General features: G+C 42.9%; 1 protein-coding gene across 4 annotated transcripts in view; it reads left to right on the top strand.

The window, feature by feature from the left end:
• Positions 1-27,490, top strand: part of LOC112081152 (transcriptional enhancer factor TEF-1) — a 68,713-nt gene that overhangs the window by 10,163 nt on the left and 31,060 nt on the right. For 2 of the 4 annotated variants that reach the window (XM_024147293.2, XM_070445405.1), the window contains exons 3-4: positions 12,029-12,124; positions 12,583-12,835. In XM_024147293.2, the coding sequence (XP_024003061.1) occupies positions 12,634-12,835 (202 nt within the window). In that variant the 5' untranslated portion in view covers positions 12,029-12,124; positions 12,583-12,633. The remainder of the gene's footprint in view (positions 1-12,028; positions 12,125-12,582; positions 12,836-27,490) is intronic. The other 2 variants (XM_024147295.2, XM_024147296.2) reach the window with 2 other exon arrangements.

Below are 27,490 nucleotides of genomic sequence, written 5' to 3'. Positions count from 1 at the left end.
AATATGTACTTAACCAAGCCGGGTCAACAAGGAATTTTCTCCATCAAATTACCTTGGAGCTTCATGGGGATGATGTGTCTCATCTGGCCAAGCTTTCCTTTAAGTACCAATAAACTGGACAGCGTCCGCCACACAATGAACAGCAAACAAAATAGTTTCTAGAAAATTCAATTTGACCTTTCTACCGGTAGCACCTTGGTAGTAGGGGCTGGTTTATGGCAGATGGAGGCCCAAACAGACGTCCTTCCTGAGATGGAGGGATCTGTGATGGTGAGTGTGGTGTGGAGGAGCAAGGATGCAGATGGTGGTCTTCATGCTCATCACTGATTAGTTTTTTCATGCTTATCCACAGTGTCCTGACTGAGCCCGCGCCCAGCCTGAAGCCTCCAGACTGCTCTGCTCTCATAACTGTCAGGGGATCCTTTATCTGCCGGACGTTTATTTACAGCTTTAATTTCCTGCGCRTTATGCGCTCCCCCTTCTCTCCTCACTAGTGTGACGCGACCATGTGCAGACGTTGGAATGCCCTGCATATTTTTGACAAACAGAWGTTTATTGRGTCGAATGCATTGATTTCCAACATTGTTGCGGTCGGATGGCATTTTTATGTCATGAATTTGTAGTTCGTAATTTCTGACGTGAAGAATTTATCATGGGCACATTTTTTAGCAGATCATTTGCTAATTTTCTGAATAGACATCTACAGTAAAAGACTGATGGAAARTGGTCCCCTGRACTCCCACTGTATCTGATGTGATGCCCAGGTCTAGAAGGTGCTACTTGATTCTGATARGTRGTGAGGCAGGTGGGGACTGGGAGAGCTTCTTTGACAGTGCCTGTAAATCAATCCCATTCTCTACCGAGTAGAGATTGATCCCCGAGCGGGCGGCCCGTTGGTCGGGCGCTGGGTGGCAGGCTCTAGGCCTCACATTTGAGTGGGATATTATCAGACAGATTCACTGCACCCAAGCCTGCTGGTTTAAAGAGGCATGAAATAAACGCTTGGCCATTGCCAATAACAGAGGGAGTATTAGCGAGCTACTCTACTGAACCTTTTGCTCCCTGCATTGGGAGATTGGTATTGAAAACCTTGTTCATTCGTTTATCAGCACTCCATACCCAGCAGATTTATTCATGAAACCTGGAGAAAAATCCAATACTACGTAGATCAATCGGTTTGTCCCTGTGTACGGCTAGACATTCTTGTGTTCCCCTGCACACCTTGTCATTTTCCCCTCCTTAAAGAGGCTACAGCAGAACAAAAATTGTGCCAATTGGACATTTTTGCAATACTGGTGCGCTGGGTTCGGTCAGTCAAAACTTGCGTCCATAGTCATAGAGGGGGTAAAGCTTTTAATAAGCCTATTTCAGAAAGAATAGATGTCTAACAGAAGAAACGTCAAATTTCAATGTTGCTAGGTGTGTTCATCTAAGAAATGAAAAGCTTTCTGGATGTTTGAATTGTATCATTTCATGAATGTTCTATAACTTTATATCTCAAGGTCCATACCGTACAGAAAGGGTTTCTGCTCGTCATTCTTGATACATGCCATTCCAGTTACAATGAACATGTTTTGATGAAGCAAACTGTAAATGGAATCTCAGTAATGTCCCATCATGGTAATATGCATAATTGGATACGTTTTGTTCCAAACATGAGGGCTTTGGCATACATTCAACATTACTGAAATAATTAGCCGAAGCCCATGGTACGCCTTTAAAACTCACAGCGACCATTTAGTTTTGTAATCACATGGTAATTATAGTTCTCCACAGTGCAGGCTTAACTACTAGGGGTCATTATGGGGTGCGCAAAAGCTATTCACAGGATCATTATTGCACCCTCTGAGATAACAGCACAAAAGGACTCCACATGGAAAATTACATTTGAGACCTCTCATCTGCTATTTTATTACCCAGGTCTGTATGATCGGTGAAATGGGTTCTTTTAATTTAAGGAGCTGGATTCCAACTTAGCGTGAACGAGTGTGGTTTATGTAATCTGCCGATAAGTGTCATCTCCCATAATGCCATGTCACAACTATGGCCCAACCCTTGCCAATGCATTCGCTTGTTGCCCGCTTTCGTCCTTATCTCGCTAATAAGACCATTTCCATGGTTCCGACCTTGGTGTGATAGGAGTATGCAATTATCTGTTAAGGCCCCAAGTGTTTCTACAGGTGACATTCCTACCTCTCTCTGGCCGGGATAATTAGTGTTCAGATTCTCAGACACTAGGAGACCAGCTCAATAGGAAGCCTCACAGTCCCCATGGACCTCTCACATCTCAGGACAGTAATGGCTCAAGAGTACCTCTGTGGAGATGGGAGAACCTTCAACCATCTGATTGATGCCACATGGTGTTGAAGACCTGGCATCTGAGGACAGAGATGGAGAGATGGAATCTGGGCATATTTAGTTTTGAGCATGAATTCTGTGGTGCAGTCACTCAATCCATGTTTCAGAAGTATTTAACACGAAAATAATGTATTTACTAATTCCTAACATCTTTTAGTTCTCTATTTATCACATTATTACCTTCGAAATCAAATCAAATTTGAATGGTCACATGCGCCAAATACAACAGGTGTAGTAGACTTTACAGTGAAAAGCTTACTTACGAGCCCATTCCCAACAATGCAGAGTTAAAAAGTACCTTSTAACAGCATCAGTAATGGCTGTTCTAACTTGTGGGCCTGGTGGCTACTGGAGGTTTTGTGATAAACAAGGTGTAACATGGTGTCCTGGGGATATGTGGAGTCTATGATCTCCAGTAACAGGAATTAACAAGGAGATGGGTCTGTTACATGACAGCCTGTGTGATGAGGTGATAACGATTCCCACTACCACAGAGTCTTCTGCAGGAATAAAAGAACCCGGACCCACTCATCAAGGAGTGAGCAGACAACAAAATATGCACACTCTCACACAGATGTGTGCCATATAAATGTGAAGGGTTGGTGGACGTTGAAAATTGGGTTATTTTTAGGTTAGCTTAATTGAATAGACATTTTAATATTGTAGTTTGTAGAAATCCTTTTGAATTGATGCAATAACCTTATTCGTAATCCTTGGCAATAACCTTATTCACAAGAAGGTTGTTTTAAAACATATGGGTTGGAATGTACTCAACATAGTTGTATCGTAAATGAAATGTCAAACCAAGCCATATAGGATTTGGCTTGGGAGTTTACTAGGGTTACAAAGACATTGGAATCAGAGTGTATAAAATATTAGGAACACCTGCTTTTTCCATGCCATAAACTGACCAGGTGAATCCCGGTGAAAGCTATGATCCCTTATTGATGTCACTTGTTAAATCCACTTCAATCAGTGTATATGAAGGCGAGGAGACAGGTTAAAACATGATTTTAAAGTCTTGAGACAATTAAGACATGGATTGTGTATGTGTGCAAATCAGAGGGTGATTGGGTAGACAAAATATTTAAGTTCCTTTGTACGTGGTATGGTAGTAGGTGCGAGGCGCACCGGTTTGTGTCAAGAACTGCAATGCTGCTGGGTTTTTCACGCTCAACAGTTTCCCGTGTGTATCAAGAATGGTCCACCACCCAAAGGATATCCAATCAACTTCACACAACTGTGGGAAGCATTGAAGTCAACATCCCCTGACAACTCAATATTAGGAAGGCGTTCCTAATGTTTTGTATACTCAGTGTAGATGTTTATTATCTGTCCAAAAGTAATATTGTTGTAGTTGTATTGTCATTCCTAAGGAAAAGCAGGACACATGAAAACTTTCAATTATGTGAAGAATGTCTCCCTCTTCTGAATGTTATACATTTGACAATCTCAAACTTTGTTCTGTAGTGGTTTCCTTTGTTTAGGGAAATCTCTTTCCTCCATCTTTTCCAATGACCTTGAGAGAGCGTGACACGTAAAAAGTGAAATTCTATGATTGTCAACATCTTTTGAATTGTCCATCCTATATTACTAGTGCAGTGAGCCGAGTCTTTGTATCTTTGGATAGCGCTATCGCCTTTGGAGTTCCAGTAAGCGGGTTTTTGGCAAGCACCCAGATTAGACAGTTCACTTCTCTAGGGACTAAACATATCAGTCATGATATAGTTTGTGTCATGTTTTATTACAGAATAGGGTTTACAAAACCCGGTATTTCCCATCAAAACCGGAAGTGACATTCAAAAGCATTATAAAGCATGTCTGGATTTGATTGGAGCTTTGATCAGCATGAAAATTCAAACCCGATACTACCTGAGCCTGATGAGACATATATTAAATACATTTTATGAGCCCTACATTAACGACATTTAATGAGCCCAAGCCCTAAAAAGCCCAAATGTCGTTATCCAAACACACAGTGCTTTCGGAAAGTATTCAGACTCCTTGACTGTTTCCACATTTTGTTACATTACAGTCTTATTCTAAAATGGATTAAAAAAAATATCCTCATCAATCTACACACAATACCCAATAATGACACAGCAAAAACAGGTTTTTTGAAATGTTTGCACATTTATTACAAATAAAAAACAGAAATGCCTTATTTACTTAAGTATTCAGACTCTTTGCTATGAGACTCGAAATCGAGCTTTGGTGCATCCTGTTTCAATTGATCATTCTTGAGATGTTTCTACAACTTGATTATAGTCCACCTGTGGTAAATTCAATTGATTGGACATGATTTGGAAAGGCACACACCTGTCTATATAAGGTCCCACATTTGACAGTGGATGTCAGAGCAAAAACCAAGCCATGAGATCAAAGGAATTGTATAGAGGCACAGGTCTGTGGAAGGGTACCAAAACATTTCTGCAGCATTGAAGGTCCCCAAGAACACAGTGGCCTCCATCATTCTTAAATGGAAGACGTTTGGAACCACCAAGACTCTTCCTAGAGCTGGCAGCTCGCCCAAACTGAGCAATCGGGGGAGAAGGGTCTTGTTCAGGGAGGTGACCAAGAACCCGATGGTCACTCTGACAGAGCTCCAGAGTTCCTCTGTGGAGATGGGAGAACCTTCCAGAATCTCTGCAGCAGTGCACCAATCAGGCCTTTATGGTAGAGTGGCCAGACGGAAGCCACTCCTCAGTAAAAAGGCACATGACAGCCCGCTTGGAGTTCGCCAAAAAGCACCTAAAGACTTTCATACCATGAGAAACAAGATTCTCTGGTCTGATGAAACCAAGATTGAACTCCTTTGGTCTGAATGCCAAACATCACATCTGGTGGAAACCTGGCACGGTCCCTACGGTGAAGCATGCTGGTGGCAGAATCATGCTTTGGGGATGTTTTTCAGCGGCAGGGACTGGGAGACTAGTTAGGATCGAGGCAAAGATGAACAGAGCTAAGTACAGAGAGCTCTTTGATGAAAACCTTCTCCAGAGCTCTCAGGACCTCAGACTGAGGCGAAGGTTCACCTTCCAACAGGACAACGACCCTAAGCACACAGCCAAGACAACGCAGGAGTTGAATGTCTCTGAATGTCCTTGAGTGTCACAACCAGAGCCGGATTTAAACTTGATTGACCCTGACCGATCACTGGAGAGACCTGAAAATAGCTGTGCAGCAATGCTCCCCATCCAAAGCTTGAGAGGAGCTTGAGAGGATCTGCAGAGAAGAATGGGAGAAACTCCCCAAATATTGGTGTGCCAAGCTTGTAGTGTCATACCCAAGAAGACTCGAGGCTGTAATCGCTGCCAAAGGTGCTTCAACAAAGTACTGAGTAAAGGGTCTGAATACTTATGTAAATGTATATTTCAGTTTTATATATTTTTTTATAAATCAGCAACATTTCTAAAAACCTGTTTTTGTTTGTCATTATGGGGTATTGTGTGTAGATTGATGAGGGGAAAAACGATTTTATCAATTTTAGAATACGGCTGTAACCTAACAAAATGGTATTACTGTACTGTATTGTTTTATACTGTATTATATGGATTGGAATTACGCACATCGTTCAAACCATGATAAAGCAGAGGAGAACATACGATTCTGATGCAGCACATGTGGCCTACAAATGTACAAATATAGGTTAGCGAATTTGATTTGAATTTTGAAATATAATAGTGCCTATTTTTCAAATTAGTAGGTTGACGCATATATACCTTTCATAATATTTCCCCTAATGTTATTAGTCTACCTCCTCTTTCTCTCTCTATAGTTGCTTCATTCATTCCTCACTTTTAACAGTTAAATGAAATAAGTTTTGTTGTCCTTACCTTCATCATTCTAATGACAGCCATGAATAATATAGGACTAGAATTAGATGCAGAGAAGGCTTTCATTTATCTTCACGAATATTGAATGGTTATGGGTCTGAATAAATAACTGTTATAGCCTACCGCCATCGCTCGTTCGCTCTTCCTTCAAATTACCCTTGAGTTCTATTGGCTGCTGTATTTAACATTCAGCAAAAAAGAGCTTGTGTCCTTCTTCGAATAGTCTATTGGTATAAGAAATGCTACAAAAATGTTGTCCAGCAAGCTATTCTAGTGTAGATTTTCTTCCATGGGACTCCAAGCGCTAAGCAGCGTTTTTTAAGGAGAGGCCAGCGGAGCACAGGTGCTTGCGTATTGCTCAAGAGACAGAGGCTATAAGTTAGAACCTTATTAGGCATAACCCATCATTAATTAGCTAAATATAAAGCTAATACTGCATTGAATGTATTACCTGAAAGAGGTAGTAGGCTAGGATATCTATATATAGGGCTATATATCAATCTAGAACAGGATTATATATTTTGGATGCAATTTGAATGGAATAGATGGAGAGAGACAGAATGCGAGAGAGTGCTTGCGTGTACACTGATTTAAAGCAACGATATTCAAGGGATAGGCTTTTTTTAAACTCTGCAGCTGCAATTTAAAAAATTATCATCTTTACAATTGAAAATACAAGCTGACCCCCGAAAGCCAAATGGAGATGGTTAAATTAGATGTGCATTTGGTCTTTACATTACTGTAACATAGACTATGCTGCAGCAAATGTAGGCCTACCTGTTACCATGATGAGTTACCATGATGAGATGATAGGTCTACATGCATTGTGAAGTGCGCTCCATATTGAGATGGGCTGTCTGCCCCCACCCTCAGCGTTGATTCATCATGCAGAGGCCGTAGAGAAGCCAGATTTAGACATCACATTTAATTTAACAGTTCCATTTCACGCCATGCTGTTCATATAAATTATTTATTATAATTTACCGGTTTCTCTTAGTTATTTATCCCGTGAAAAGGGAGTGGTTTTGTGCGGTAAATCCCGGGAAATCTCAGTAACCGGGTTCCCACCATTCAACCGTATCACTGAACTCTCTGAGGTATAAGTTGTAATTTTCTTTGTTTATGCATGTTGATAAATTGATTTTTGCCCTGATTCGCTCAATCACTCTCTTGCTTTCTCACTTTCTTTTTTCTATCATTCTCTCTCTTCCTCTTTCTCTCGCCCTCTCTCTCTGTCTCCCTCCTCTCTCTCACTCTCTTTCTCTCCCTGTCTCTCTCTCTCTCCCTCTTTATCTCTCTTGTGTAATAATGGATGAGACACATCAGTGCCTTATCATCCAACCAGAACAGATACCAGAAAACCTGCCATCAAACAACAGCCACGTGGTGTATCCTGTTAAGCTTCCATCGTTTTTTTTACAGTTCCAAATCCCCAATCCTGGAACTGTGTGTGTGTGTGTGTGTGTGTGTGTGTGTGTGTGTGTGTGTGTGTGTGTGTGTGTGTGTGAGAGAGTGTGAAAGGGCGTGTAGGGGCACATCCTGGCTGAAATTGGGGAGACTTTTCAGAGAGGGGTACAGCCTCAGGAGAACCCGTGAACACACACACAGATACAATGAACACAATCTTTTGGTGAGGAAAGCTATTGAACTCCACTATGATATTATAAGCACATTAATAAAAAAATTATATAAACATGGGCCTGGCTTATGACTGTGCCACTGAGATTTAAAAGCATAGAATTTGCCATCCACAGTGTTAGGCCCTTAGAGAAGGGAAATCCGAATTTCCAGTTTTATGTTAGAGTAGACACGATGCAAGAAATCATCCATTGTATGTGAAGAGGGTTACAGGAATATGTGTGAGGAGAAAAGTACACGCTTTGAGTAAACGCTGTTGTTTCATCATTGATTCGATTTTTGGGAATTCAATTTATCAAATTAATTTAAAGTGGTCGCATTATAGTCATCACATACTTTTCATGTGGGGTTTTATTGATGTCTTGTGTTCTTGTCCATTAGTCTTGTCATTATGATGACTGGAACAGTTGGGTTTAGTTGAGTTGGGAATTTGATTAGAGTTTTACAGAAACATTTCCAGACATTCAATTAACTGTAATGACTCACAAAAGCCACAATGCTCTTTACCTGCTGAAGGTTGCAGGTGTTCGTATTGTTTCATCATTTTTGTACTATTACGCAGAAATATATGAATGGAGCCAGATTGAGAAGCTCCCATCTACCATACAGTTCCATTATTACAGCCAAWTGCATTTTWATTAAGCATCTTTCTYCTTWYTAGYCATGCTGTAGGGCAGCTAATGCAATGTTGCTCTYCCAGTCTAGCTCCATKATTMTATTGAAAYGTGRYCAGCAAACACCTGCTTATAGTRKWWCGTTAGTGCACACCAGATGAAATMATCATGTTTGTTGGTGGGCTATTTTGTTTTGAGTGATGTACGATCGAGAGAAAGCGCCTCTCCCTGGGTGGGAATGGGATTTGTCTGTAGCCTATGGTGTCCTTGTTCTGGGTATGTCTGAAATGCTTTCCCTGCTTTGAGAGCGAGGTGTAGCGACAGCAGCCCAGCCACAGTATATTGTTGCATGACTAATCTCTGTCTCCCATCTGCCACTGGGGCCTGGACAAACATCACCACTTCAGCYTCYTCTYGAGACYTATTGCACTAATCACAACACTCGTCTCTCTCCCGGTCCAAACACACAGCCAGCTCAGCATAGCATACCTGTTATGGCTAAAGCACCCAGGCACATTCTCCTCTGTGCGTATTTATACATAAGGCTGTGTAACATAGACTAAATATTAGAGACACACTTGTTTGATMGCTGTAAAAAGTTCTTAACAACACTGTAACTCTGTTAGGTRACTYTGCWCTTGGCATGGTMTGCATTTGGATTTGGCTCAGTTCAMCTACATCATGTTSTATTGGTGAATTTCTTTCCCTTGCCTTTCATTACTCAAGTCTATAGGGGACAGCAATGATTTATGTTCGTCATGTAAYTGTTTTAGGGATGAAAAGRRYAYGTCTTGSGAGTCAGCAAKTCCTCRATTCTCTCCTATCAAGAAAGAGAAGTGTTTTATTTTCTGTTTGCAAACATTCCCCTGCGTTTGTTTCTCCATTAAGACAGCRGAGTGACCATAGTTTAGAGGACCTTCATTAGAAGAATGGTCAAGGTGTTCTATGATATTCGTCTTGTGTTTAAAAGCAAACTTTCAGCAAACAATGTCTACTGCTATGCTCTAATGATGATCTCACTCTGTTCAAAACAGCATGAACGACTCACTTGTCAATGTTGAGAGATCAACGAAACACAGGGTTATCAGTAATTGAAGCATAAAGAAATACACATCAAACTCTGGCTAATTGACCTCATATTTCCTCAGAATGCTCAAGGAGGTGATCACCCGCTTGGACACAGAATTCATCTGGTTATTGAGGTGTCTCCTGAGAAATGCTCCTTATGAAATAGTGACAGAGGTCAATTATTTAGGGTGATATATCACTGAGCCAAATGACTGCAGAGTGACTTCAGCCATGCCCAGTGATTAAGCTGTTTTAACTCAATAGATTTATCTGTTGTTCTCTAACACTTGTTCAGGTTAATAGACTACAGTGTGCTAATGACAGTGTTAGGGTAAAGTCATTCATTCAGGTGACATACTGTAGAGTGCTTCTGGCTGTGGTGTCTTGGTGGGAAATAACGCCCCTGACAATGTATTATTCTATTGAATTTACTTTGGCGAATGGTGGCAATAAACGTACCAATAACAAGAGAAATGTGTAGTTATCACCAAAGAATAATGCGAACATTGATTATATCACATTGWAACTGCCACTAAGTAAATGCATTTGTAAATAGCATTGACTTACTGTAGATCTGCCAGCTGTACGATGTGGGTGCTTCTACTGGCCAAGAGAGGTACTCTTGAGCCCCTTTGCTGCCCCAGTCTTTTAAACTCTTTGTGATTACATGGCATGGAGTGTGTACCGCTGTTTCCCCCCTCAGAGTAATCCTGCAGCAGATGCGGCTGCACACCATCCTCAGCAATGGATGGAGGAGAGAGAAAATACTTATTTATATTGGTTATATTAACTAAATTAATTAAGAGTACCAAGGAATTAATTAGCCTACCAGGTTCTATTATACCATTTCAATGTTATGTATTACCCCTCCACCCCTACCCCTCCATCTTTATACCCCAAATATTTTCTGCTCTATTCTTTTCATGTAGCAATATTATAGGCCAAGGATTTCTGCTGCCCTTCCCTAGTGGTAAATGCTAGTCGTGGTTGAGAGCTCAGTTTTTGTTTTGTTGTTGGACGGGGGTGGGGCGGTGGATTCAATAATTCATTGCACGCTTCAGTGTAACAGTATTCATTTCCTGGTGTGGCGCGTCAGGGGAAACCACCTGTAGAAGAGCGGGGAAACATCAGCCCATTGTGGGATGAACATGGCCATGAGCTCACTAAACACCCCTCCAAATGTCAGTGTTGTTTCCCTCTTTTTGTCCAGACACTCACGTTCGCTCTCTCACGTTTCTCGCTCTCTCTCTTTTCTCTCTCTCTCTTTTCTCTCTCTCTCTTTTCTCTCTCTTTCTCTCTCTTTTCTCTGTCTCTCTCTTTTCTCTCTCTCTCGCTCTCTCTTTTTTCTCTCTATAAATATATTTTTCTCTCTCTCTGAATGTTGAACCCCTGGAAAGAGCATTCACAGCCATTTCACTTGTTGAAGAAGTAAAGAAAAAATCTTGCTTGAGATCAAGTATTAAAATCATGACCGTGCTGGAAGTGATTACCGGTGTAGTTTATTATTCAGTCTGGGTGGGGGGAGCAAGGCTGGAGAAGCCAAGCCATTTAGTGGTCGAAATGGGCTGTTTTCCCCCTCCCTCATCAGTCTGTGAGTAAGTTCTGCAGTGTCAGCAGTCAGCTCACAAAAACGGAATTCAGTAAACGCTCCCTCCGCTCTCTGGGAGTTTTTTTTCTCCCAAACAGCTTGCTCCCATCCCCCCTCTCCCCCCTCACAAACCGACATTCTAGAAGAAGCATATGCTGCTAGTCCCACTTCACAACAGCTTGTGCTGCTTGAATAGAATCTTGCCTAGAGAGGGAGCGGTCGTCTGGAAGGGGAGAGGAGGATAGGGCTAGAGACGGTGGACCGAGAGGGGAGGATAGGGAGGGAGACTGGGTAGTGGGATGGTGGGGGTGGGGGAGTGCTAGAGTGAAGGGCTACAAAAACATCCACCGAATGAACTCCCCAGTTGTGATTTTCACCGTTAAAATTCAACTCAGCATGGTTGTCTACAGCAATACATTAGAACCTACATTGCTTTTATGAGTCACTTTGTGGACAATAGTTTTGATTAAGGAGAGATGGACACTTTCAGTTTAGGTACTTTTCTCCCTCTAATTCAATCAAATTTCAATCAGATGTATTTATAAAGCCCTTCTTACATCAGCTGATGTCACAAAGTGCTGTACAGAAACCCAGCCTAAAACCCCAAACAGCAAGCAATGCAGGTGTAGAAGCACTTAATGTTAAATGTTAAATGTGATTTCCTCCTTCTGCGCTTACAATCCAGCAGTTTGAATGAGTTTTTAATGGGGCTCTAATTCAGAGCAGGTTGTTTACACAGCATAAATGCAAAGAAAATTGAGGAACCTCACAATGGAATGTTCTATGTCAAGGGAATTCACATTGTGGAAAATAGACTCTTTCCTTGAACAAAGAGGACAGGGGATATTTCTTCAGTTTGAAATTTGAAGTGGTACAGATATGGCTGCGTCCTTTCTTGAGTGGGCTTCTCTATTTCTTTTTTACAGATCTCCTACATGAATTTCATCCAGATTTAAGAGTCTATTTGACAGTCCTGACAGCTGGTATAAAGGCTTCAACTGCTCCTGTGCAGGAGATACCAGGTGCGCTAGATATGTTTTAGGGTTATGCTCTTATTATATATTTTATATCTGCAGTCTTGTATTTTTATTTGCCTGCTTATCTATTTTGGAAAGTAAAGGAGGTGAATCTACTACAACAAGCTAAAAATGTATCCTATGATGAAGTAGCTACATGTGACCTCCATCACATATATTTGTTTTAAATGGGAGCTAACATTAAGTATTTTCAATAGTACCATTTAAAATGTTGTACAAAAACTAGCATAAAGCAATGTTTCAGTCCCTTCCATGGCATCTAGTAAAACTGTACAACAGTCATCCTAACATCATAGGTAGATAGCAAGGCCAAGAATCCTCTCCTGTTTGGCTCACCACACTATTGACCAGTGGCCATGAGCAGTGTGTTATCGTCTTGGAGGCAGATGCCTGTGCTGTGGAGAGTGACGGGTGGCTTGTGTTTGTTTATTTGGGAATTCCAGATCTCTCCCTACTGTGCTCCAGGCTTCGGCTTGGAGATCCCAAGCACCACCATGGACCCCAGCAGCTGGAGCGGCAGCGAGAGCCCTGCCGAGGACATGGAGAGGATGAGCGACTCGGCAGACAAGCCCCTGGACAATGACGCCGAGGGGGTGTGGAGCCCCGACATCGAGCAGAGCTTTCAGGAGGCGCTGGCCATCTATCCCCCCTGTGGGCGCAGGAAGATCATTCTATCTGATGAGGGAAAGATGTACGGTGAGTACATGGGATCAGGGATGTGGGTTGGTACGTGGGAGGAAGGGCGAGGATACCCTCCTTTGTAATTATACATGACTATTTTTTACATACATTTTTAAAGATATTAGTCACAACATTTCACTTTTAAAACCAATTGCATATCATCATTACACACTCAAATAATCTTGGAATGGGACCTTAAAAAGTGTCCTAAGTGACTTATGAAGATTTTCAGAGAGATTCAGTGTTGATAAAGGGACCGCACAAGTGGGAAACAATAGACTGGGAGTGAAAATGTCAATCAGGAATTCATTTCTGGGACTTGCAGGCCTCCCTGGCTGTGGCCATACATTAATGTCCCTTCTCTGCAGAAGTAGGAGTCTATAAGTAAAGCAGCATTAACTATTAGTCAGGGGCAGATGGTACTGCGGCTGCCACCAGCTGTGTCCCCCCTCCCCCATCCCTGGCTGGGTGATGTCATGGAAAGAGTGAATATTTTATTTCTGCCGTGTTGGACTCTCTCACAGCCTGTCAGTGTCAAGTGAAAGCAGAAAGCCCCTCGGGTGTTCGTTTGCAGCTGTCATGTGACCCCTCCGGCCAAACCAAATGTAAAGTCTAGGAGTCGCAGCGAAGCCCCCTCAGCTGCCGGTAGAAAGAGGCTTCAGACCACACGACCAACCAGCTCACCACCCCAGCACCACCTCCTCTCTCCTTCAAGCAGAATGGGAGTGCCAAAGGAACTCACTCACACTCCCCCTGCTCAGGATTAGAGCATAACAAATAGGTTTGCCTAGCAAGTTTTAAATGATTAACGCTAAGGACAAGACTCGTGCAGACTGGACATGCCAGTCTCGTTTTTGGTTGGACGCATTCTTCTCTCCGATAAGAGATCAAATTAGGTGATATAAAAGTTAAATTTGGAGGAGAGATTTAACACCTTACTGAATGCAGTTTGTTTAATGGCCACCATCAGACAGTTATATTTTAGCTCAGGTACTTCTACCATTTCAAATTCCACAAACAGCATTTAACATAACACAGCATGTTTTGTGTCAAATGCAAACCTTGGGAGAATTGATAGGCCTTTGCTGGCTCTGCTGATGCATAAAGAATATGATAATAGCTGATTCAAGGTTATTCATTTACATGAAAATCCATTGTCTGGAGCTCTGTTTGTTTTCAGTGCTGTGTAAAGGGAAGTGCCATGCAGAGTGGTGTTTACAGCTATTCCGTCAGTGCTTGTGTTATTGGGGGTATTGAATGTACTTTGACCTGCCTGAGATCGGGGGGATTGAGCGAAGGTCAACCATACCAGATGTGCTGGGTATCCGGTTGCATATATACTCACCAGCACAATCCACTGTCTCCCCGGACTAGCCTTTCACTGTGCCCTGAGCCAGAGCTGTCAGCCACCCACAGTGAAATATTTTTACGGAAATATACACCCAGTTGTCAGTTTATTAGGTACGCAACTTTGTTCACAGAAATGGTTCGCTCCTACAGACAGTGAGTCACTTGGCCGTGGCTTGCTATATAAAGCAGGCAGACAGGCATCAAGGGATTCAGTTACTGTTTGATTGAACATTAGAATGGGCAAAAAAACTAGTGACCTAAGCAAATTTGCCTGGTGTCAACAGTACAGGCTGGTGGTAGTGGTGTACTGGTGTGGGGAATGTTTTCCTGGCACACGTTAGGTCCCTTGATATCAATTGAGCAACGATCGAACACCACAGCATGTCATACCCCAAAGAAGTCAGGCTGTTCTGGAGGCAACCTGCGTAGGTGTGTAAATCTAGTGGGATGATCCTTCTTATATTGAAGCAATGCTTCAAGTACCACTGAAGTTTATCAAGGGATGTGTTAATGGACAATGTATTATGTGAGTAACACTCTTCATTTTCATGCTGCATAATTCAATTGCTTTTCTGCAGCACAATGGCCAATGGATCCAAAGATGTGAAGACAACAAGCTTACATGCTGCACATGAAAGCTCTATAGAAAGTTGTTTGTTGTGCCTTGGAAACAGACTGGGTCGAGTGCCAGTGTTCAGCTGTGTGAAAGAGCTTTTGAAAGACAGTGTGTAGAGGAAGATTTGTTTTAGTTTTTTTCAGGGGGCTAGGGAGGAGGGGGAACGTGGTCTTCTTTCAGTGCCTAACTAACACAAAGTTTGGTGGGACTGTGAGGCGGGCGGGCGGGGAGGGGAGCAGATTGGAACTGGTCTCAGTGTGTTAGTGGGCTTTTTCTGGGGGCAAGGCTAGCTGTTCTGTTCTGTTCTGTTGCTGGGTCCTAGTGCCAAACCCATCATAGTGTGAACTGTGACCCCACTAATACTCACTGAGCCATTAAGAGGACTGTAGCACTGCCCAGTATGGAAAATAGGCTGCCTTTTTACTGGGACTGTTTTGATTTTTAAAAACCTGGGTATAGTGTTTGTTTACATATAATAACTGTAATTAAGGAAATGGTAAGAAACATCAAACATCTTACCCTCAATCAATTTTACCAAAATAATTTCACTCAAATGTTATTGTTTTATTAAGAAATAATATTTGCACAAAAATGTAAATAATTATCAAATATTGAAATTATATTATTATTATTAGAAGAATGCCAACTAGAGGGTAGTTGTGTTGTACACTGTGGAGAGATGCAGCTCTCAATGAGGCAATGTTGTCTCACAGGAGACACTGTGTCTGACTGGAGAGCCCAGAGGAATCTCACAACCCAGCCTCTTCATCTCCCTCAGGAATCTCACACCTTCCTTTCTCACCAATCATGAATTGTTGGGATATCTGTATGATGCCGGTGTCATTCTTTAAAAAACAGAGAACAAAGGGGATATCTCTAGAGGTAGCCCCTGTGAAAGCAGATTTACCAGCAAGAGCCTCATCTTTAGACATACTGACCTGTTGCATTTCCCCGAGAAAAACTGAAGCGTTTTGTTTACGATGTTAGATATGTGTCTGTTTCCCCCTGCATGCTACAGATTTCCATTAGTGAGGTCCTCTAGCTCGCAGGGCAACACTTCAGAATGCCACCAGAGATGATGAGAAAGCCATGAAGTGGTCTTCAGTGCTGATGGAGGGCATTGATTGGTCTGAAATGCCACAGTGATTTGTGTTTTAAGAGGGCGAGCCAGGCCCTGCTAACCATAGAACATCTCCCCTCACACAGCCTTGTAATCCTGGTCCACAGAGTTGTGTCCTGATGGACAGACAGACAGACAGACAGACCACCACCACCCCTCTCGTGGCATCTGTGACAGGTGGGGGGGTGGAGACGCAGGTATTTTGGTGATGAGAGACCCTGGGGATAGTACTGGGTACCGTGCATAAAGCTCATCACAAGAGGAACCGTCCTTAGTGCCCTTAAGCCCTTTGGTACCCCCGGGCCGAGTGCAGTTAATTAGCAACAGTCTCTATAGCAACTGCCTCTTGGTTCAAAACAATGTCTAATTTCGGCTTCTTAGCCTATCGTGGCGGTGTTTACCTGAAGAGCTTTCTGGTGCCCTGAGTCTCATCGGGGCTGGCGCCGTGCCCAGTCTCAGAGGTTAATTGTGACTGGGGTGAACAACAGCACAGCTGCATGGTAGGCAGAGCCTGGCCCTGGCCCTGGGCTGGCTGATGAGAGGATCATGAAAAGCCCAGTGAGAAAGTGGCTGTGGCCCCTAACACTGCTGCTTACATAATTCACCTGCTGTGCAAACCTCTATTTAACTCAGCCCAGAAATAAGGTTGACGCATGAAATGACATGCGCCACATTATGAATGTATTCACTGTGTATTTGCATTTACACGCTTGCCTTGCATTACAAGTGAGTGAATATTTCCCATTTTACTGCTGGCAAATAAAATCTGAATTCATTCATTTTTCCCAGGTGTTGCCGATAGTCACATTTCTTGTATTTTACACCCATCACTTTCAGAGGATGGCTGTATCTAATTCTTGTGTTCCATAGCAGAGCTGTTTAACTCCTCTGGTGTGTGTGTTACATACCACAGCAAATGATTCCACTTTACATCAATATAGACAAAGCACTGGCACAGCTATCATAAACCAGTCTAAATATCACAATATGTTTGTGTTGGAGCAGTGAAGCCGTGGCAACAGTAATGATTATGATGTGTGAAACGACCATCTGTCTGGGGAACTCAGAGGTGCTCTGCTCTTGGAGGCTGTCTGATTGGGCCCTATCTGACCCTGGTCAGTCACCACACTGCATCTGTTGAGTTTAGAGGTGGAAAATGTTACGGCTTTCTGTCATTTCAACTTGATGACTAAGGTACAGGTAAGACAGGGCTTTACATACGATTCTGGAGATTGGCGACACTATCAGTCCACATACAGTCCACGTATGCCTTTGTCCTTCTTTTTTTGAAACAAAGCTTTCCCATTAATGCTATGCTGTGTGCTCTGTCATCTCATCAGTGGGCCGACCCATGCCCCTCCTATGGGCACTAAGTGGCACTTGGTTTGCAGGGATGCCAAGGATGAGTTAGGCATAATGAGCAGACCTGGCTCACCCCCGATGGCCCAGCTCTGTGCTCCTCTGGGGCCCGCCTCGCCGGCCCTGCAGTGCTTCCAGAGACAGCGAGCGGACCTGAGATCCCCCGCTGGGCGGATAATGAGGAATTCTGGGATCAGCTCAGGCTCCCTGAGTCACCTGCATTCACACAGATTGGAGTCTGCGGAACTTCAGGCCGGAGAGGCATCAGACACCTCCACAATAATCCCCTCTTTGTTCCTGAGCCATTGTGGCAATGGAGCACTGCTGTGTTTTTACACACATGAAGAAAAAATTCCAATTATATTATATTTTGTCTCCTGATAAGAGGAACTCTTGAAGTGTTATCTGAGTTTAGTCTGGATGGACTGGATGTTGGCATTGTGAGACTAGCAAGGGGTTGTGTTGAATAATGTAAAGGTTTAAAGGTCATGAGTTCATAGGTTGACACACCAAGTTATGTAGTCATTCTGGGTCAGTCAGTAAAGATGTTTCAGCTTCTATCTGCCCGTCTCTCTGTTTGTCGTCTGCCCTGCCCCACTCACTACAGTATATTTAGTTTACTCTCAGGGACAACGCTTCCAATTGTCTGCTCCTTAAAATTCTGTCGGATTTTCAAAGGAAGATTGTTGCAGTATAACGAGACTCACATGACATTTCAGCCTCTAAAATTCGAGGAGGGTACCTTTTATATGTGCTCTTTGTGCTGTCACTTTAAACCAAGCTCAACGCTGACAATCCTGCTGCTGCTTGCCTGCACCTGTTGTTGTTTTGTGCCCGTGGCAATGAAGAGAGAGACGTGTGTGTGTGTGTGTGTTCGTTCAATACGCCCAGCTCGAAAAGTATGTGGACAGGTGATAGAAACAGGTCGGGTTATATTTCAACTGGTTTTCATATCGCTTATGTAATCGTAATGTAATCAGTTTACATTCGAATGGATTTTCATCGAGATTCTCCGCTTTTTTTATGATCAGTACTGTTATTTTTAGTAGGGGTCTCCCCAGCATGTAGACCCCCGTGTTAACCTGTGTTGTTATTGAAGTGACCCTGTGTGTGAGGTGTGACCAAGCATGGCATGTTGGCACTTGTCGTAGATTCCTGTCTCCTGCCTGCCTGCTGCGTTAACCAGCCCCAGGCTGTTGGGGGATTGCACCACGCTTGGCTGCTCAGCCAGAACAATGGCCCCTGGACTCTTGTTGTTGTTATTTGTTGACCAGTGGGTGACGGGATGCTATTGGCAGGAGCTTAAATAGTGCTAAAGAGGCGGCTTACTCGCAGACGCAGAAATAGGAACAGAGATTAGATTTTGATTTGATTTGAGATAGCATGCAACGTTTATGAATATTGAGGATGCTTTTGGTGTATCAATATGTCAGGGTTGGATGAAGGAAAATCCTTGTAAATCTCTTTCCGCTGGATTTGTTTCGTGACATTTAGGGACTTTTCGGTATATTATGTAAATCCATCAGCATACAGTAGCTGGTATGTCTGTTATGAACAGCAGTCTCAGTTTGTCTTTTGTAGGTCAGGACCTCAGTTGGTTTATCAATGTCCAGACACAGGCTCCTCATCAGAATGGAATGTACCATGGAATCTCAGATGGTTGGCTTAGAGACTGTGAGAACCCAGACCAATTTATACACAGACAAAGCAGACACACATACATGCATGTAGGCTAAACACACACACACACACACCTGTCTCTTATACACATCTAGATGTGTATAAGAGACAGGTGGCAATGGAGCACTGCTGTGTTTTTACACACATGAAGAAAAAATTCCAATTATATTATATTTTTCTCCTGATAAGAGGAACCCTTGAAGTGCAATCTGAGTTCAGTCTGGACGTGCTGGATGTTGGCATTGTGNCAGCATACAGTAGCTGGTATGTCTGTTATGAACAGCAGTCTCATCTGCCGCTGATGCAGCCCGGTTTGTCTTTTGTAGGTCAGGACCTCAGTTGGTTTATCAATGTCCAGACACAGGCTCCTCATCAGAATGGAATGTACCATGGAATCTCAGATGGCTTAGAGACTGTGAGAACCCAGACCAATTTATACACAGACAAAGCAGACACACATACATGCATGTAGGCTAAACACACACACACACACACACACACATTCACGCACAAGCGCACACACAATAACACGGACCTCTGTGTCCTAAAATGATCAACACTGAGGCTGTTTTTATCATTAAATGATTGTACAAAATACAATGTTTGTTTTTCCCATGTAAAGGACACAATCAGATTTTCAAGTCCCATCCTGTTCTAACAAGAGAAGAAAGAGCGCTTTCTAAAGATGCCATGTAATTCCTGATCTGCAGGGAAGAGAGACTACAGAGGGTTACAGTGTGCTCAGTTGTGATTTGACCATGGCGAGGTTTGCTCAATGTTTTTTCAGGAAATGTTTGCATGCGAGAGCAGGGTTAGGTTAGTAGGGAATATTCTGCTGCCTGTGTGTGTCGGGGACTTTATGGGGTGTGTCCCAGCAGGGAAGCCTGTGTGAGTCTCTTTAGAGCTGGGCTGGTTTCAGGTTGCACGCTCCCAATTGGCTGCTTTTGTTTGAGTAAAAACCTGGAACTCTGGGCTTCTTAAAGTTGCAGTGTCTTATGCTCTCATTCATGTATAGCATCAGTTTAACACTGATGATGGCACCATTTTATATTTATGAAACCCTTTCTACTGATGAGACCAACCATTCTACACTGATGAAACCATTCTGTGTGATCAATGTAAGAATGGAATCTGTACTGTACCTCTATATTTTTCAACCAGTGCTCCTAAAGCCTGTCATTTAATGTTGGCAGCAGATGTTGAAGCCTGTGATTGCATGTCCAAGGTAAAGCCTATAGGATTCTCAAATGTAGAAACTGTAAGTCTGTTCATGAAGAGGATCATGAAGAACAGGTAGGAGATATGCTAACCTTGCCAATACTGCACAGTGTTTTTGCAGACAAAGGAGCTGCTCTTAGAAGACTTCTATACTCACATCTCAACAGAAATTATCACATTGGGCACGTTTACTATCATTTACTATCATTTACTATCGTGTTTGGTCTGTATCACAGGCAGCTATCTCTTCCAGACTGATTGGAGCTGTCAGACTGTTACAGCCTTGACAGAGAGGATTGTGTGCGATTTCTCTGTTGGAAAATGATAGCATTCCCTCACAACTTTGAGAGATAAGGTTTTTACTTTCAACCTGTGTGAGTTAAAGAGAAGCAAACAGGGAGAAGGAGAGGCAGACCACATCAGGGCCACAAAGTTGGGCTTTTCATTTACACATATTGGTCGCCGCTAACAGGTTTTTCTTTGTGTTCAGATGCCGGATTGATCCTGAGAGATTGAAAATATTGATTTAACCCTGTGAGGGGGTGGTTGGGGGTGCCTCCCTGCCTGCCAGCCAGCGTCATGTTCACACATCGGCCGCGCTCCGCTACGAGTTCCACAGGGGACTCCTAATTACCGCTGCCCTCACAGATTAGTCCAGCAGCCAGTCCGACTGTAGCCTGACTCCCTGGTTGTTTATTTAATCCCTCTGTCCTTCTCTCTCTCCTCCTCCCCCACTACTCCTGAAAGACACACCCCGACCCAACGGCCAGGCCTGCCTCTGCAGTAATGTATGTGATGATATACTCAGTGGCTTCTAATTGATAGAGTGATTTAGACGAGTGCTGGTTGCGTTAATTGGTCCCCGGTGAGCGCATGTATTGCTCTGAGAGGGGGGAGTAGGCCTCAGCCGCAGGCTCGCCTAAGCAGGACAGGTCAGGGAGAGAGGACGTAGAGCCGGCCAGGGCCACTGAGTGATGGGTGGCGCCCCTAACTCCTCMCCCCTGTCCGAAACACAGTCGCCATTTAGCAGAGGTTAGCTGGTGTAATCCTCTCTGTGTCTCCATGAAGACCCGGGTCAGTAACCTGTTGATATCTGATGTCCCGTTAGCTTGAGAGAAAATACGCCACCTTTAATCTCTCATGGTTAACCTGACTCATTACCTCAACCACTCACTGGGCTTTTACCCCACTTTAAGGTCAGTTAAAGTTAAGTATTGATTTCTTTTTGGTGTTGGCAGATATAAATAGATTTTTAAAGAGGTATTAATTACATACAAAGACATTATAAGGAGATATTAATTGATCAGCAGTCAGATTTCCAGCCACCGAATGAGACTTTTTATCCATTAATCAGGCCTGAAGACTAAACACAGTGCCTTTGAGTGTCTGTGAGCACCGACCTCCACTGGGTTGAATTATGGATGTGTATCAGGAGTCGCGAGAACTTGGCGAAACCTATTCAGCTGGCCACTTTCTGCGGGTGAAAGTGATGGTCTATTACCACTGAATGCTTGTAGATCCTGGTTGCATACCATGCTGTTACTCACTGTAGAACAACAGTTATATCACATGACAATGATTAAGTAGCGGATATTGTTGGATGTCTCAATGACTGAATGAGAAACATTACTCAGGTTTGGGGTCTGCTGCTCTGTTTGTTCTTTGTTTGCTTAAGACCACAAATATAGCCTAGCCGTTCCATAGAAGAGCTCACCCTTTGTAGCCCTAATCATCAGAAAGAACTGCTTCTATTTTCTCAACCAATCAGCAAAGTCCTCACATTAGAAACCACAAATGAACAAACTGCAGAAATGGGATAGATGAATCACTTGAAATCATAGTGTATCTAAGAGAAAATTAGATTATACTTCAGCAAATATACGATCTTATCTTCTCATAGATAAATACATTTTAGACAGAAGTATTTAAAATATATGTTTATGGTAGTTTTGCAACGTATTCGTCTGCAACAGATTACTAGCACATCGTTTTTAGAGAAATACTGTAAATGTATTTGAGTAATAGTTTTGAGTAATAGTAGGCCTGTTTCTAAAATGACAATCATGTTATTACATTTGAATGTTACTTTCTATCATTTCACATTGTATGCTAAAGGTTATGTAGGAGATTGGGAACATCATTATATCTGTCTTTGAAAGTGGACTGGATTTTGCCTTTTTGTTTGTGGAGCTAATTTTATATGGCATTTTTAATGTTAAACATGATATTATGTAAACATCATCTTAAAAACATAATCTGTTCGTGTAAAACCATATGTGAGTTTAGTGAGTTATTCGAGGGCATTCATGTTTTGTAGATGGGTGATATGAATCTCTGTGGTTTCTGTCTGCCACACCGGCCTGTTTGAGAAGTCCTGAAGAGGGGACACATTACTTAATCTCTCTGGGATATGTGGGACGGTAGCGTCACACCTGGCCAACATCCAGTGAAAATACAGAGCGCCAAATTCAAAAAGATTACTATAAAAAAAATTACTTTCATGAAATCACACATTCAATATGCCAAATTAAAGCTACACTTGTTGTGAATCCAGCCAACGTGTCAGATTTAAAAAATGCTTTACGGCGAAAGCAAACAATGCTATTATCTGAGGATAGCACCCCAGCTAACAATCACAGACCATCATATTTCAACCCTCCCGGCGCGACACAAAACACAGAAATAAAGATATAATTCATGCCTTACCTTTGACGAGCTTCTTCTGTTGGCACTCCAATATGTCCCATAAACATCACAAATGGTCCTTTTGTTCGATTAATTCCGTCGATATATATCCAAAATGTCCATTTATTTGGCGCGCTTGATCCAGAAAAACACCGGTTCCAACTTGCACAACGTGACTACAAAATATCTCAAAAGTTACCTGTAAGCTTTGTCCAAACATTTCAAACTACTTTTGTAATACAACTTTAGGTATTTTTTTAACGTAAATAATCAATAAAATTAAAGACGGGATGATCTCTGTTCAATACCGGAGGAAAACAATGTGTAGCATGCTTTCTGGTCACGCGCCTCTAACAAACAGTACACTTCACTGGAGCCTCATTCGGAACATGGCTACTTCTTCATTTCTCAAAAGAAAAACCTCAACCAATTTCTAAAGACTGTTGACATCCAGTGGAAGCGATAGGAACTGCAGGAAGGTCCCTTAGAAATCTGGATTCCCAATGAAAACCCATTGAAAAGAGAGTGACCTAAAAAAAAGAATTCTGAATGGTTTGTTCTCAGGGTTTTGCCTGCCAAATAAGTTCTGTTATAGTCACAGACATGATTCAAACAGTTTCAGAAACTTCAGAGTGTTTTCTATCCAATACTAATAATAATATGCATATATTAGCATCTGGGACTGAGTAGGAGGCAGTTTACTCTGGGCACGCTTTTCATCCAAATGTGAAAATGCTGCCCCCTATCCTAGAGAAGTMAATGACTATTCAAACCAACCACATGTCTTCTTCAGTGTTACATGAGTGCCCTCATGGATTGGTTTCATTATTTTATTTTTTCTGTTTCAAATGAGCTCTGAATTGTTGTGATCTGTCACTGTATGAATGAGAAATACCCATGTTGAGTTTTGGGGCCGAGGTCAGAGCCGAAAGCAAACAGCCACTGATGTTCTATTTTTTCTCTCAGAGACATTAAGGAGCCTGCCCTACATTTACACAGGCACACAGCAGGCTCTACAAATCAAATAGTCAAATCATGGATTGTGGAATTTTGGGTGGAGGCTACAATGAATGTACAGATTGCAGATGACAAATCAGAATCCCTTACTATGTTTCACTTAAAATAATTCCTAAAAACATTCTTGAAAACCTTTTGTGCAAAAAAACGAACATATGGTCTTTATTAATCCTTTTTTCCTCTTACCCAGCAGCATGGCACCATGCGATGGATTATTAAAGCAAGCTGAGTGAGTAGAATGTAGAGGATGTGTATACGTGTGTTTGCGTGTGACCTTGCCCTCTCAGCAGGAGGCAGATGGACGCACGCAGAGACAGCCTCTCTGGAAGATATATAGGCTTAAACTTTCAGTTTGTAAAAGCTAGGACGGATAGGTGGGACGTGTGTGTCTGTCATCATGGGGGGTGGGGTAAACTATTGTGACCCTAAGAATGGCCCGAGTGTGTGTGAACGTCGACGTGCCAACTTTGGCCTTGAAGTCTTTCTTAGGGCCCCATGCTTTAAATACGGGGGGGGGGGGGTTAAGCCACCCTAATAAGTAGCTGGTTGGCTGGAGTCAAATGCTGGGATCAACAGACGTTATCCTCTTTCTAAATGGATTTCACTGGCATAAGGGGCTGAGCCCCCTCTCCCTCTGACCCTAATTATTACTGATGAGAGAGCAGAGATTTGAAGAAAAGGGGGAGGAGGAAGAGGGGAGGGAGTTTCTTTGAGCCACACCTTCATGGGGAAACACCTGCAGGATCTTAGCAACTTCAAAGCTTTATTTTTAGAAGCACTGGAATTGTTTCAGCTAGCCTCTCGCTCAAAGGACAGACCTATTGTTTTGTTCACCTTGGCAGCTCAGCAACAATTGTTTTTGTACAATTAACACCAATACAAACAACATACTTTTGCAGTGTGATAATGTTTAATGATTATACAACTGGGCTATTGTTACGTCATTTTTTTAAATTATTTTGTACATATTCAAATGTAGGTTACTTGAAACGGACAGCCAAACGTAGGACACCATTGTCTGTCACCTGTTCATTTTCCAGGCCACAAGTCTCCTTTATTGTTAGTGACAGGTTCTCCTCTTGGCAAGCGATGTTTCTCAGTGTGCCACTGTTCTTGTCAAGTTAAAGGCTCTATGCCTCCTCTACCCACACCCTGACCCAGCCAGGGACCCTCCTGCTGAATGCCTCCAGATTGTTGGTTTAGTCTATTGTAATGCTAATGTCAGCCTGAGACCCCTGAGTCATCTATCAGGGATGACAAGGAAGTCAGGCCTATTGTCTGAACCTGCTACTCCATCCACATAGAGAGAGAGGCTGGCCTCTGGCCCACACTGCATTCTGGGACAGGAAACCCAATGGAAAAGGATCAATGCTGCTTTCTTACTCTGCCCAGACAGGAAAACTGTCAAGCCATTTACATTGACAAGCATTCATGTAATCAATACTTACATAGATGCCTGTGTCTTTTAGGATGGGGGGGGGGGGGGGGGGGGCGAGACGAGAGAGAGAGAGAGAGAGAGAGAGAGAGAGAGAGAGAGAGAGAGGAGAGAGAGAGAGAGAGAGAGAGAGAGAGAAGGAAGCACTTTCTCTGGTTTGAGAAAGTCCCCTGTAGTGCTCCTTGACTTACAAATTAATGTTTTGAGACTGGAGAATGTGTAATAGGTGCTTTACCAGTAGTTTCCTACAGCACAATGCTCTAAATATTGGTTGAGATAATGACTGAGCAGTGCCCTAACATCTTACAGCATGTTAAGCTTTCACAGGTCTAATTCAGGTTAAGCCTGGGCGAAATCACAATGGGGTTCCTTTTGGGCCTTGACAAGTGACACTTGAGAAAATTACATTGTAATGAAAACGAATGATAGATATGTTTGGTGGGGGCGGGCGTGTGGGCGAGAGGTTGCCCCTGTGCTGTTCAAGGCGTTGTCCCGTTGTCCTACTAAGAGGAGAGAGTTAAAACCACAATGAGGGAGCGCACCGCTGCGTTGGGACATGGAGCCAGGCCCAGCACGGTCTCAACATCCATTGACATCATCGCCCACCGCAGGGCCAGATGTGACTGTGGTTGTGCCTGCATTAAACAAAAGTGCTGCTACAGGAAATGATCGCCTTTTAAAAGGAGGGAAAAAACCTTCAGCAAAGCGTTGTTATTACCACTCAAAGGACGTAACCAAGGCAGTTAAAACGTTTAATACACCATAACCTAAATTAGCCCAATGTTCATCATATGTGGGTGTATTGCTTTGGGGCCTTTTCAGATTTAATCATCTTTTCATTGATATGCCAGTGGAGATGCTTTGTTTACAATGGCCTCTGGGTGCATGATCAATGGCTAATGTATGCACATCAAGCTCACTAATTGACCAGCTCACCCTCTGGAGAAATGTATCTCATCACTGCCATGGCTGGGCTGAGTTCACGTTCTGAAGGGTCAGCATCATTTTTTAGCAAAATGAAGCTCTCATACCATATATATATTTAGTGGATATTATGGCCACATGACCCAGATCTATCTCATTCCCTTCTTCAGATGAGGCTCTAGCACTGATGTTTTTTAAAATCTATTTTATTTAACTAGGCAAGTTAGTTAAGAACAAATTCTTATTTACAGTGACGGCCTAGGAACAGTAGGTTAACTGCCTTGTTCAGGGGCAGAACAACAGATTTTTACCTTGTCAGCTCAGGGATTCGATCTAGCAACCTTTCGGTTACTGGCACAACGCTCTAATCACTAGGCTACCTGCCGCCCCCATGTTCTCCTGGCAGGTGACAAAAGTCAGGCCACAGCACCACCTGTCTTCCTCCGGTGTCACTCACCACTCATAAGTACTTTAGAATATGGGCTGAAGCAGAAGGACATGTGGCCTACACATGTGGTATGAACTAACTTCAACTCAAACGTCAATATACTGTCTCCTGCAAGATTCAGCTTCTCTCCTTTCCATAGAGCATCTAATGATGGAAGTTGTGTTAGCAGTGATTAGTTTAAATACAGAGACAGTAATGTGATGAGGACGGAAGAGGAGAGAGAGTCAAGACATATAAATGATGAGAAGGGCTTACCAAGAAAAACATCCAAAAGGACTCATTCAAGGTAGAAAGGAGTTGGAGCGCACAACAGAAAATGACACAGTGGGGATTTTTGAAACGTTGAGAAAGACTATGAATTTCAGAGGAAATTATTACTAAAGAGCGAGTTCAACTCTGAGTAATGCTAATGTTACTCAAAGTAGTGTGATGGAACATTGTCAGAATACGCACAGGGAAAGTGGAGGAGTTGTAAATAAGCTGGGAGTCTGTTATTTTTGGGGGGAAGCAGGCTCCAGCAGCACCAGAGGGGGTATGAGTGGGGTGGGGAGGGGTAGAGGCAGTGTGGGGGCTGGCGGTAGGGGGGTTTTGGATGGGAGCTAGGAGCAAGCAGACACAGCAGCTGTGTAAACCCCAATAGTCCAGGGAGGGATAGAGTGAGGGAGGGGGGGGGACTTTCCAGCTAGGCCAGTTAACCTCATAGACTACTGCAGTCTCACTCAAACATTTTTTTACAGTTTAATGGTGGAATGTGTTATGTGCTACAATAACTTCATACCTTAGATGTTTCAAACCACGAAAGAAGTGGTGCTGCTGTA

Source organism: Salvelinus sp. IW2-2015, linkage group LG10 (assembly GCF_002910315.2).
Source record: "Salvelinus sp. IW2-2015 linkage group LG10, ASM291031v2, whole genome shotgun sequence".
Lineage (NCBI taxonomy): Eukaryota > Metazoa > Chordata > Actinopteri > Salmoniformes > Salmonidae > Salvelinus > Salvelinus sp. IW2-2015.
The sequence above is the reverse complement of the archived record's forward strand: the minus strand, read 5'-3'. Positions and strand labels throughout refer to the sequence as shown.